This window comes from Halichoeres trimaculatus, unplaced genomic scaffold, assembly GCF_033239565.1.
Source record: "Halichoeres trimaculatus isolate MK-OKI-2021-1 unplaced genomic scaffold, fHalTri1.1 fHalTri1_scaffold_7, whole genome shotgun sequence".
NCBI classification, from domain to species: domain Eukaryota; kingdom Metazoa; phylum Chordata; class Actinopteri; order Labriformes; family Labridae; genus Halichoeres; species Halichoeres trimaculatus.
Genome location: NW_027437185.1, coordinates 32,008,837 through 32,023,106, shown reverse-complemented (window position 1 = coordinate 32,023,106; position 14,270 = coordinate 32,008,837). Strand labels below are relative to the sequence as shown.

The window sequence follows — 14,270 nt, the reverse complement described above, 5'->3', positions numbered from 1 at the left end:
AAACAGAGCTACCCTGAACACAATATTATGTGACACACATACACAAACAAATGTAACAAAACTACAATTGAACACAAAACAAATTCTGACTCAAATATATTTTGAGTGCTACTTTTGATTTTGTTAAAATGACCGAGGGTAAGGAGCTCTTACTGGCATTTTAAGTCATTTTAGAGGTTGCAAACACTCTGTCTCACATCAATTTAATTTTGTGACTTCTAGAAAAAAGGGTCTTAAAGTGTGCTCACACATGTGCCATCATATCAGACATATGATATTACACCCCACCTGCCCCCCAATAGTCTCTTGATACCATGATGTCTCAAGGAAAATGTTCTCCATTAGGGGGCGATATGGGGAAATTATCTCATGATGTTTTTACAGCAGGATCAGGATCTGTATTTTGTTATACTGTTTTCGTGATGTTTTCAAGACTATTTTGAACAATTTTTCTGCTCTATTTTTATATTTTCTGCTCCATTTCATCACCTTAGCCTAGTCTTATATCCTCTCATGCCCCCCTTTTAACTCTGGATGCTCATGAAGCAAATTTTCACATCATGATAAACACATTCATTAAAAAATGTCACTTATGAGAGCTCTTGAGTTTTTGCAGAATGTACAGAGCAATTAGCTTTATAAAAGTAGCCTATGCACAGTTCAAATGTAGTTTTGTGAAAAGTTATGAGATATAATTTTGTTTTGTTTGTGCACAAGAAAATGTAAATGTACACATCATACAGAAAATGATTAATTTAAGTGACATAAATAATACATTGTTATATGATCGCTCAGGGCCATATGAAAATGATCTTTGGCCACAATTAGCCTTATACAGTCATTGACTAAAGTGCAATTATTGACTTGTTGAAAGTGGAACTTATAATTAGCCTACTGGATACACTTTTATTCAATTGTTTTTAAGTCTTTATTCTGAAAATTGTGTTTTTGAAAGCAACTGCAAAGTTACCTTCTTTGGTAGGTGATAAAAGAAAGGCATTACAGTTTCAAAAACAAAATACTAAACACTAACTGATTAAAAAGTATTTGGGTGCCACATTTGGGTACATAGTACGATAAACCGTTAAATAAGGATTAATTACCCTTTTTTTAACAGTTTGCTTTAGCACTTTGATATTCATACTTTGACCGCTGTTGCTATAGTAACAGTAACGCGTCACATTGGACTCAACCACTGTGTGGGTTTCCGGTTCTGATGTTTTCCCATACAGGTAAAGGGCCCTCGTGTCTAAAATGTAAATATTAAAACTTTAGGATGTCAAGTCGTCTCTTTCGGGACGTTTCTCGGCAGCTGTTATCGTCTCATCTGAAATTCGGTGCATGTCGCTGTGGTTCTGTGTGAGAGTGGAGCATGCCGAGCACAGCAACAGTGTTAGTAGAGTCAAAATGGCGTCTGCTTGCCCACTCCACTATCGTCTAATCCATCTGTGATTAGCCTGAACTTTAGCTGCCTGTGCCTATTTTCTTGTGTTTTTTTTCCACACTGGTGTTATCAGAGCACATTTCATCGTCATGTCGGACTCGGAGGAGGACAGCCAGGACAGGCAGCTGAAAATTGTAGTTATTGGAGACGGTGCGTGTGGGAAGGTGAGACCATCACAGACACACTATCAGACACACACTCTATCTTTGCGAGGAAAAAAGACACATAGGTTTCACTTATACACACTGGTGGTGCTTAACTGTCAGTTACACTTCGTGTTGAATCTCTGTCCTGCAGCTTACGCCGCTCATCCAGGCGCTGCAACGTCTCCTCGTCACCATGGAGACGACGCTAATATAGCTAGCTAAATCAACTAGCAGCTAACACCATCACTGCTAATAGAGAAAGACCACATAATGGGATATAAGTAGCGCTATGGTAGTCATGTAGGATTAACTAAAGCTGATCTGTTTGACACTGATACATTCAGTACACGGAATTATACATCAAAGATGTTGTATCTGCAGTAAAAGCGTTAGCACAATTGCGAATACTCGTTGTTAGGTGTATTAACCGTTGGTATTTAATATTAAATCTACTTATTGCTTCATCTACCGTACAGTTCTTACTTCTGATCCCCCTTTGCAATATTTGGAAAGCTTTGGTTTCTAATTTCAATTCACATTCACATATTTGGTGTACAGAGACACAGATAAAGACTAAAAAAAGCTTTTTTAATCATTCGAAGCACGTTAGTATATTAAATAGAACACAATTAGGTAAACTGACATTGGTTTGAAAGAAGCAATGATCGAGGAATACAATACCTAAATAAAACCTTTACAAGAATAGAACCAGGGTTTAACCTTAGATGTTATGAACACTTTGGATGAGCACATATCAAAGCCTATTTATTATCTTTTGCACAGCCATGTGCTGCAGGCTGCAGCATGGGTTTAAAAAAGACAATTTTAGCATTTTAACTATTTTAAAAGGAGCACCTATGATGATACTTGCCTAACAAAAACACTAATATAGATTTTACTTTTTAAAAATGATTAGTTTATGTTAATACTCCTTAACTGATTAGTATTTATTCCTGATGCCTTATTTTTGCTTAATAACTGTTTTTCTTATGGCGACAGACATAAACATTTGAAGAACGTCTTCCATTGTCTACCTTTTCTGTAATTCAGTGATGTTTTTTCCTCAGCTGTCATCTGTAGAAAGTGACATCTGGGTCAGACAAATTGAATTTTGAGACAGTCTGATGGGTGGCAAAGTTGATTACTCTAAACTTAAATGAAAAGTACTTCTGTATACTGTATTTTTGCAAAAAAGTACAAGATAAAAAACTACAAAGCAGTCTTGAAAATCAAGTGGAAGACTTTAAGTCGTGACAGGCAAGATAAGATTGAGATGTGTAGGTTGCCTGCTATTTTGAAGATAATGTAGCACTATGGATTTAAATCTGGCTTGAATCTTGTTCTAAACCTATTAAGTTTATCTGGACTCTAATCCAGGCTGCATGTGCCATTATCTATAGGTATGCTGTATACCTGTAATGCTATATTGTAAAGTAAGTGAGCCCACAGGCCACTTTTGTGATAAAGTTTAGTGTTTTTTTTGTTATGCATCCACCTGCCAGTCAAATGTCATTATTGCATGAGATAAGCCATTTTCCTGATACAGTTTAACGTAAGGTTTTCGTACTAGTTTTTAAAATTTAGCTGAAGACCTGCATACCAAAGTCAGAATATCAGAGTCATCACTAAAGCCTGCTTTAATAATTAGGACATTTCTGTGACTACATTTAGCAGACAATAATTAATGCATGCTGTTGCACCTTCATAGACAACACATAATATAATCAATTCTACCGCTTGAATTGTAACTTAAATGAAATGCTTTTTTGTAAACTGTTTTAAAGTGGTAGTATTTTTCATTCTGTTTTTTCCTGATTGAAACTGGACACTTGGGATCTGCAGCTACTGCTCAGTAATCTACTGCACAGGACAGTTTACCATCCAGTGTTGCTTTGCCTGGCTCTTTCAGCTGGTTGTTTTTCATCACTACACACCCTCTTTTCTCCTGGGCAAGGACCCCTGTATGCATTTGGCTTCAGGCTGAGGTCCCATTTGAGAAAATTACCCCTGGGCAGTCCATTTAGGAAACGTTTCTGTTCATTGTTTCGCATTCAAGATTTGGTTTAAATTGACAATCTGAGCTATGCACAAATTTTCTTTCATTCAGTTCATCGTCCTTTCTTTTGCTAAATATATTTAGTGTGTAGTAAAACCCATAATCTGCTTTTTTTGGGGAAAGTACATTCATTTGCAACAAAGCAAGGAGGTTGGCATGACAATTCTGTTGTCTTCTGCACTGCATCTTAAATTCCTTAATGTTTGACTTTAAAGCTGAGACATCAAATGCCTTTTAGCTACACATCTTCTCCCGAACTGATCCCTTAATCCTCTGGGAGAAAGAAAATGAATGTAGCATTAATGGAGACCCAATGAGAAAAATGAATGTTCTCATTCTGGAAAGCTGACATTTTCTTTTTGGGGAGGGGGGAATTAGAGAACACACACAACTCAGTTCCCTGTAGATACGCTACATTAATAACCCTCCCCGCACTGCTGCCAGGTGTCAGCTCGTCACTGTCTGAATGACTTACCTGCTTGTCTGTTTTGGGCAGAAAACAGGAGCCGGCCCCCCATTTTGAGCAGGCACCACTGACTGACATCTTGAATGCCGTTTCCCCCCTTATTAATGTCAATTTGCTCAGCAAATTGCAATCGGATCAGTTTTTCTTGGACAGGGTTTTGGGCGGTATTTTTGCTTGTGGTTGGTTGTCCATTCAGAAATATAGGGAGATGTGGGAAGGCTTGTCCACCTGAGCACGATGTTTTTAAAATATGGAGTCTCACATTCTGCCAGGCTCTTAAGGTGCTGGGGCTGACTTACACACAGGTCTATTTTTCAGCCTGAGTTATAAAACTCGTTTTTTTTTCTGAGTATTTGCTGTTCTATCACCCACAGGCTAAAAAGGAGCTTTAGATGCGTTAGGTCCTGTGCATTTTTAGACACTACTGCATCCCTGCAATGGTATTTTTATTCACAACTCCTTATCAGAATGATAGTTCGTTTCTCATTACTCTGTTGAGTATCTACGGACCCAACTCCAACGATCCTAACTTCTTTCCTAAAGTTTTTGACTTACTCCCAGAAGATGGATCGATGGATCTAATACCCTAATTGGAGGGGACTTTAATTGCTATTTAGATGTATCTTTTGACCGTTCATCTACTAAAACTCCTCCAACAATTAATGCTGTTCAGACCCTCAATCATTTAATTAAATCAAGAAATTTGGTAGATATTTGGAGAATACAAGACCCTGATGTTAGAGAATATTCCTTTTATTCAGATGTCCACCAGACTTATACAAGAATTGATTATTTTATTGTTGATGCCAGCTTGATTTCAACCATCAGAAATTCATCATATCACAATATTTTAATTTCAGATCATAGTCCTGTTACACTGCAGCTGCAGCTATCTCTCTCTAAACCAAAATACAGCTGGAAATTTAATCCTCTGCTTATGACAGAACCTGGTTTTAAGGACTACATGACTAAAAAGCTAACTGATTATCTTGAGATTAATTATAATAAAGAAGTGTCAGACTCTATGCTTTGGGAAGCACTTAAAGCTACTATGAGGGAATTTATTATTTCTTTTGAAACTTATAGAAAAAGGGAGAAAATTAAAAGGCGTAAAGAAATAGAACAAGAAATTACTGAAATTGAACAAATACATAAAACTTCTTTACTACAGACTGATTATAATAAGATTCTGAGATTAAAATCTGAGTATAACTGTCTAATGGGAAGTGAAATCCATAACCTCTTAATTGAAACACATCAGAAGCATTTGAACTAAATGATAAACCCCATAAATTACTTTCAAGACAACTCAAAGGTGAACGAGAATGACAACATTTTTGTTTGTCTTCGCTGTATGAAGAAAACAGCGTTGATACGATGCTGCAAATCATTGCACTGCATCTCTCATATGAGTTGCATCACATGGATATAGTCAGCTTGTCGTTTTTTTTCCTCTCTCAAAGTTTCTTGTTTCAGCAGAACTTCCCCCATTTCCCGGCACTGGTATCATTGGTGACCCGGTGCTGTTCTCTGCTGGAGTGTCAGGATTACGCCAGCTTTTACATTCGCTGGTTAGTTCCAATTGTACGTTGGAAAAAAGGTCTACGTTTAGGGAGGAAAGCCAAGCTACTGGAATGCCAAGACAAATGGCCGACTGGGCCAGCGCTCGCATGTGGAATACATTTTTGCTGTCGGAGCTTGTTATTCCTGTGTTGTCAGTGATTGTTTGGGCTACTTAAATGGCCGATTTTCTCCTTGTTGCGTCAGTCACCTCTAGTAATTTTGCAGTCACTCCTGAGACTGTGACACACTCAGCCGGCTGAAATTAAAAAAGGCTGTAGGTGAGTGAACTATTATAAGAGTTAGATGGATAAAACTTTATTCTGCTCCTCGTAGGAAAACGAGAGAGCCATTTGAAAACACACAGAATAAAAAAAGTAGTGTGTACAAAATCCAAGCTAAGAGGAACATGGTGTGGTTGACGATGAAGCTTGTATCCTCTGTGAAACATTTGAAGATGTAATGAGTGTCTTTATGCTCTGACTTCCCTGAAATAATTTAAAGATTGTAGGTTAAAGTCCTCTGGTCATGAATGGAGATGGATAAGTGGTGAGACTAAAGTGAAAGCTTAGTTAACTGAAAAAAGGAATAGCGTCTCAAATCCTCTTATCCTCAGAGATTGTAGAGTACAACATTTAAATGCATTTGCTGCCACATGAACACTCAGGGAATCCCAAAGCTTCACGTCTCTGTTTTGTTTATGTAAGCACACGGCTCTAAAGATAGCTAATAGACATTCAGCACTTTGTTTTTCCCTCCTCTCCTCATCCATCAAAATGAATTAAACTTGGCACGTCAAGTCTGCTCGATGGATTCCCATGGATTTCAGGAGAGCCCTAACATGCTTTTTTTTTTCCTCCTCCTGAAACACGACAGTGACAGTGATGGAGGTTTGATAATTTGTGGCAATTATTGGGTCTGCAGTCAGGAGACATGACACATACTGCGACACCTGTTTTTGTAATTTGCGTTGATTTTTGCTGTCAGAGTTGTGGCGGAGCTGTGAGACGGGAGAGGAGGAGACAGACGATTACATCAGCGGACCGTCCAGTCAATCATGAGTTTTCGAAGGATCCTGAAATGGATTTGTGATGATGAAATTAATGTCTCACAGCATAAATCTTCTTGCTGAATTCTATTGCAAAAATATTGTGAAATTTACCTTTAAACTTATATAAACTTGAGAAAAAAATGCAGATTTACAAATAAGATTTTTTTCCTGTAAATAACATTTTTGTTTGTTACTCCTGCTCACACACTGCAAAAACTGAAATCTTATCAATTGTTTTTGTCTTATTTTCAGTAGAAAATTCCCTTTTAGACTCAATATGAGCCAAATTCACATGACCAATCCAGAAAAATGTCTTGTTTAAAGTTGTTTAAGGACAAAAATGAGGTCTGAATTGCTCGTAACCAGTAAAAAAATCTGCTAATGGAACAAGAGAAAAGTTACTTGTATTAAGACATTATTCTAGTCTCAAGGAAATTTTCAAGCAATTTTTTCTTGTTCCATTGACAGATTTTTTTACTGGTTACAAGCGATTCAAACCTCATTTTTGTACTCTGATCACTTGAAACAAAACATTTTTCTGGATTGATAAGTTGAAAGTGGCTCATATCGAGTATAACAAGACAATTTTTACTTAATAAAAGACAAATTTTTTTTAGTTCAACAGGGTAGCTTTTGCCCTTAGTATGCTGCTATTTTAATGTTTTCTGTGATATTCAAATAGGTATTTTGACTATTGTACATCAAGGAAAAACCTGCGCAGAATCCAAGTTCCCTTCTCCAAATCATTGTATTAAAAAAACACAAACCCGCTTTGAATTTCATTTTTTTGTCCCATTAGTGGCAGCAACTGTTCTGGCTCTCATTCTGCACGTCTTTCCCTTTGTGTCTCTGTTTCAGACATCACTCGCCACCAGGTTTGCACAGGAGGCCTTTGGGAAGCAGTACAAACAAACCATCGGCCTGGATTTCTTTCTGAAGAGAATAAGCCTTCCAGGTGAGACACCTTCATAATCTTGTGGGAGTGCTCGCTTGTTTGGAGACGCAGCAGTGATACGCCTGTTGCACAAGAAAGAAGTGGCAGACTGTAGCCTTACTGAATACTTTAGGTAGACATTTAAAATTATTGTTCCATCATTTTACTTTTTCTTATATATTTTCTCAGATTTCTGCTTCTATTTTGTGTTTTCTTCCACCCTTTGCAGTGAATGTTTGTTCTTCAGGGTATCTACAGAACTGAATGTGTCTTTTTTTGGTAGCTCCTTATTGTGGAGTGTCTGCCACTTCTCAGGCTTATTCACTCTGAAAGCTCTTCTCTCCTGAGCAAACAGCGCACTTTTTTTGGACTCCACAAGGCCAATGGACAGCTTATGTCCAAACGGGCGAGGCCTGCTCATAATTCTGTGGGCACAGTAAAGAGTAAATACATTAACATTTTATATCCATATCACTGATCCCCAAGATCAACCGATCTTTGTTCTGTACCACATAAAACATCCACGTTCTTATTTGTTTATGCCAAACCTGGAGAAATAAAGCGCACTCTGTCCAACCGTAGATCTGTAAATGTTATAAATGTTTATTGACTAATGCTATATTTAGAAGAAAGCAATCCTTTCGACTTCCTATATGTGAAATGGGGATTTTCAGTATTTTAAATTGCATTTCTAAAACTCTGCCAAGGCCTAAGCTCCAGAAATCTGCAAAGTGCTTCCATTCTTTCATTACTAATAAAACAACATTAAGCAAGGGCAAATTAAGTGCTAAAAGTAAAAGTTATGCCGGATTGTGAGTTGGCCGAAGGGTTGTGTTTTGATTTTGTGTCAGTTTCAGCTTATGAGACTTAGGAGAACTAAACCCCCAAAAATGTTGTGGTGGATGAAAAGAGCCAACCAAAAGCACAGGCTGCTCTCAGCTCCTTAATGCAAACTTGAACAAATGCTTTCAATCGTTTGACCTCCCTTTCCAGTAAGCTTTCCCCCTGAAACCATCACTGATCTTTTCTGTTAAATGCAGCTTTTGTCTGGATGCTGTGTTCATGCATCTGCATCACTGCAACAACACAGGGTTCAACACCGCAGTTGTTAAATGGACCATTTTTGGGGGAATTGGGTGTTGATGAGCTGATGAAGAGGAAGGTGGCTCTGCTAGGTGGGTGGTCCTAAACCAGGACCCCCACCCTGCCTTGTATTGGAGAGGTTGTGGCTCTACGGGTCTCAGTGGGGCTGTTAGGGTCTTTCGCAGCAGTGGGCTGAGTAGCCTATAGCCAGTGCTGGCCCCCTCTCACCATGAAGGCCCAGCTTGTCAAAGTTAATGTACATTTTCCAACGCACGGAGGTGAAGCGAGGCCGACTGGCACACAACAGCCTCCTCTGTGTGTGCTTTTTATAACAATACCTCCTCCAGATGTCTCTGCCAAACCAGGAAGATACAGACACTGAGTAACACTGACTACGCGATAAGTTGTGTTCAGTTTTAACCTTCAAAAACAGATTAGCCTTTTTTTCTAACCATCTTAACTTCAAAAAATGATCCATGGCCTCCCCAGATCAGTTTCTAGCAATCCCTACACTATCAGCCCTGTTGAGTTGAATCTTTGAAAAATAAATAAAGCTTGTGTCCAGACTTGTTGGATGGGTGTGGATGGCTCTTTATAACACCCAGGAGTCGTTATTCATTACGCTCCTCAGTGCAGCTTTACATTGACACTGTATAGTCTGGATGTAGTGACTGTGAACCTCAGCATTTCCTTCCTCTGTGTTAAAAGGGGACTTATGAAGGGGTTCAGCCGCCCAGCCGTGTCCACAGCGTGTGCGCTGTGCTCCCCATCCCGCTCCAGCCCAGAGCAGGGCCCTCATCACACCAACATAAACTCCTCGCTGTCTGGTCCTCCCTCCTTCTTTTCTTCAACCACCCCTTTCATTTTCCAGAGGAAGAAAATATGCATTTGGATTTTGTATTTGTGCCCTTCTTCCTCCCTCAACCTCATTCGCTCCTTTTTTCCCTCTTTCCCAATAAATGAGGACAAGAGTTTTCCTCTTATTTTGTGTTTAATTATTGCCATTTTCCTCAACAGCACATAATTATCCTCGCTCCTTTTACTTGGCGGGATAAGGCCACACAAAAACAGCTCTTCTCAGGCTAATAAGATGTCATTTTTTTACTGCGGGGTGTACAAGAACGCTTAAATTAGAGGGTGAGCGCACCTATTCATCCTCCATGATCTCTTGGCTGGACATCTTGGATGTGAGGTGTGGGTGACCTGCCAGACAAGAGCGCTTAGCATGAAAGATAAATCGCTGATTTATTGTTTCCATTATGTACATCAACAACATTGACTTTTATTATAGAAATCACTTTACCAAAAGTACAGGCTCCAGTTACAGCTGACTCGTTACTTCTTTAGGATTATTAGCTTTGTTCAAACAATGGAAAGCCACAAATTACAGCTTTTTATATCAATTTTATTGACAGAGAACGTAGCATTTTCAAGAAAATAAACCTACTGTTAAAAAAAATACAGTCTGTGTCCCCTTTCTAAAGCTGATTTGTACATATGTTGTGTAATAAATGTGATGTTTTTGCTTGATATTTACAGTATTCCTGCCTCTCTTCTCTCTTACAGGCAATATGAATGTGACCCTGCAGGTGTGGGACATTGGAGGACAAACATTAGGAGGAAAAATGTTGGATAAATATGTATATGGTGCACATGTAAGTTCACACACACACACAACTTTACACTGACTTTTCTGTTGCTGTTTGCATCTTTTTATGCTGCTGCCACCTGCTGTGACACAGGGAGCCTGAAGAAATATATGAAGCCATGGATAAAATGCAAACTTAGAAATAATTAATGCAGCTTTTCTTTTCAAAAATAATTTTTCTTACATGGTAGGATTTCTAAAATCTTAAGATGTCCTCTTTTATGCGGCAGTGTGTGTTTCCAAAACACCTTATTCAAGGTAAAATTTAAAGACCTCTTACCCAGATAAAAGAAGCAAATCGCATCTGTATAGTAAACACTCTGGTTTAGATTAGGATAAATCAGGACTTTTGAATATGCAAATTGTCTTTAATTCATATACAAAATAAAGGAACAGTTCATTCATCTATATCTTATCAAAGGGTGCACTAATCCATCTTTTTTGGTTCCGATACCGATACTAATATCTGGGCTTTGGTATCAACCGATACCAATACCAATCTGATACCAGTGTTAAATAATAACCTGCATACCCTACTGTGGGGATAAGACTGGTAATGTTTTAGGTAAAAGGCACAAATAAGTAGGGATGGGTACCTTTCACTTTTAAAACAATACCGATACCAATTCCAGGTACCTCGAAATTGGTATCGGTACTCAACGATACCAATTTTCAGTACTTTTGTGTGTTGATGTAGTTAAAAATATCAATTTATTTGATAATAAAATGTAAATTCTTTTTTAATTTAACACATTTATTCTTCATTATATTACTTTGCAATGCTGTGTTCATGTACAGCGTGGAAAATAAACCTCTCTTCCACTCCCTCGAAGTCACAAGGATTCATTTAGGCACCTAAACATGGTACCTTTCGAATTGGTACTTTGGTACTTTTGACAGAGTTTGGTCAGTGCCTATAAAAGTACCTAATTTGGTACCCATCACTGCAAATGAGTTAATGGAACTACTGAAGTTAGTATTTATTTAAACTATGAAATATTTAAATGTTAACCATCAAAACAGCTCTTCAGAATGTAAAAAAAATCTCTTCAAATGTAAACTTTTATACCCTGTAGACTGGTAATGCAGCAAAAAAACAAAGTAAGTGCATCAGAGGCATCATTTTAAATCAAGTAGGAAAGAGTGTTGGTAAAAAAAAATAAAAAGGCATAGAGCTGTTTGCCTGGTCTCTTCCCACAGATACCGATCGAGCCTTGAGGGGCACCGAGAACACCGATAACACCAATCGGTATAGGTGCATCCCTAATCTGATTCTTAGAATACATTTTTCCCATGATCATTTTGTAGCCTGGGCCTGGCTGAAGTGTCAGGCCCATTGTAATAAGAAGAAAGCATTATGGCCAGGTGTCGTGATCTGTTATGAAACCAGCATAGAGCAGGGGAGGGGAGGGGGGATTAATTCTTAGAAAGTTTCCTTGTGGCTTTTGTATGACATTCTTCTTTGAGATGACCATCTTGTTTTTACTCTACTGTTTTCAGCCGCTTTATGTTTTATGAGAAAGTTTCGAAAGCACAACAGAAAGTGTTTTGGTGTCTGTGGTTAGGTTTGTTTGGCAGCCTGAGGAGCTTCTTTCAGGGGCTTGTACTCCTTCCTTCCAGAGCCAAATCATAACAAAATCATACTTGGTGAGGTAGCAAGAAAAAAAACTCTGACTTGTTTCTGTTGAGCAGTTAGGATTGAAAGTATTAAATGTAATTTTTAGTTTTTTTAAAAAAAAGCTCAGCTGATCTATGAAGAGGGTTAGAGAAGAAAAGGATTATAAATCCATTTAATCTTGTGTGATGCTTATCCATAAAGAAAACTCAACAGTTCGTAATTAAAGCAACGACTGAGATCTTTGAAAATGCTGCAATTTGTGTCACTTTGTGTTTGTTTGTATGTCTAGAAGTGTCATCATTGTCCACAGGTTGCTTGTTGTTATAGACGAGTGCTATCTGTCACTCCCAGACTGTCTCTTGTTTGAAGAGATTTACTTTAAGAGCTTGCTCTGTCTGGCTTGTGCCCCACGCTGCAGCACCAACATGACATTATGGTAGACACAAGTACACTTTTGTCACTTTCTCATCAGAAGCTTAGTAAACAAAAAAATCTGCTTCTTTTCCATCCCATGTGAGCAACCTGGGTTTTGACACAAGTTTTCAGGTCAAGCTCTGCAACCATGATGTTGTGCACTGTAAGCCCTTCATGTCTGCAGCACTTCCTCTACTCTCTCTGTCCTTCACAAGCAATATGTCGTACATCAATGCCAAATTACGACACTTTGCTTAGGGAGTTTCTCGTCAGCGCTTCATGGAACTTTCACACCTATTGTCCGGCGCTGTGTGTCCTGTAATCAATCATAGATGTTAGAAAAGACTGGCAGTAATTGTCAGAGGCCTGAGCTGTCGTCACCAACCCCCCATGTTGTGACAGTGCCCGTCTCCTGAACAAAAAGCAACAGACACCTCTACAGTCATGTTGCATCATGCAGTCATAGCCGGGACTTATTGTGCAGCTCTCTTTAATTTCCAGCAAACTTAAGAAGTGATTATTTATCTCAAAGTCATGCTAACAGCTCTCATGTGTTTGAGGAAATCGGCCTAAGTCTTTGCTTAGACAGCAGCGTTTCTGTAGGGAAATATCTAGTATCTCATATATCAGACAGCCTTCATTCATTAGCTCAAGTTCCGGATAACCTGAACCTTTTCTGTAGTGAAGTGTAGGTAGGCCTGTCACGATAACAAATTTTGCTAGACGTTAATTTTCCAAAATATTATTGCCGATTTTTTCCCATTTTTTTCATTGAAAGTATGTAAGTATGATAGATGGGATAATAAAGTGAGTACACCATATTAAAAGCAAAAAACTTTAATTTCTCAAGAGTATTTAACTGTAAATAAAAGGTCAGGACCTTTTAAATAAAATAAATTAAACAAAAAATATAATAAATTTAACAAACAAGAAAGAGAAAAAAAATACAATGAAAATGAAATGGACTCTCTTTTAGAAAAAAATACATGTCAATGAAAATAATAAATACTAATCAAAAACAATAAAACATAGACCCTGTCTCTAAAGAAAAAACGAAACTCCAAAAAAAACAACAACAATAAAAACTATAGCCTAAATAAAAGGGAGTTTATACAGTGTCTGAATTGCTTGTAACATGTACTTTTTCCCAGTCAATCCGTACTGTCTGTCAAACATATTTAACATTTCTGGCTTTCAATCGTATTGAAGGGCTGCATTTCTTTGGCAATGTAGCTGTCTTTGAGCGCCCACCATTTGGCGCTTTTATTTCTATTTACTTTGCAGACCAAAGCCTCAGTAAGAGCGGATTATCAAAGAGCAAAGCTCAGCTGCACCTCCCTTCTTCTTCTTCTTCGTCGCCACTATTTTCAAACAAATGCGACATATCAGCTCGTTGGTGTTCATGAGCTCACACTTTGTTAATTCTGATAAAAAACAAAATATTCCCACACTGGGACTGTGGCAGGCGGCTTAGGAACCGTATCTTTTGTGCCATCACTCATATTACCTTGTGTTTCCTCCTTACCCCTCAGGACGCTCGCTTCAGCTCTCTCCGTGTGTACGCGTGAGTCACATTTTTGACAGATGCTCACTCCGCTATAAATCCGCTATACAACCTATGCACCCCGATGTTAGGAAAGATAGATGTAGTGAGCCATCTTCCCATTCAGCCTCTTTGGTCGAAAGAGAGGAGGAAAACAAACATGCATGCACGTGTCAGTTTATCGAGGCTGGCAAATTTACCGAGGACGTTTTTATTTATTGTTCGGTTAATCGATTTATTGATTATCGTGACAGGCCTTGGTGTAGGGCATGCTTCCAAGATTAAAACTGGTTATAGACATGAAAAT

General features: G+C 38.3%; 1 protein-coding gene across 1 annotated transcript in view; it reads left to right on the top strand.

Annotated features, from left to right (window-relative positions):
• Positions 1–1,272: 1,272 nt before the first annotated feature.
• Positions 1,273–14,270, top strand: part of rab28 (RAB28, member RAS oncogene family) — a 31,977-nt gene continuing 18,979 nt past the window's right edge. The window contains exons 1-3 of the mRNA XM_074674898.1: positions 1,273–1,608; positions 7,582–7,678; positions 10,307–10,395. Coding sequence (XP_074530999.1) covers positions 1,534–1,608; positions 7,582–7,678; positions 10,307–10,395 — 261 coding nt within the window. The 5' untranslated portion in view covers positions 1,273–1,533. The remainder of the gene's footprint in view (positions 1,609–7,581; positions 7,679–10,306; positions 10,396–14,270) is intronic.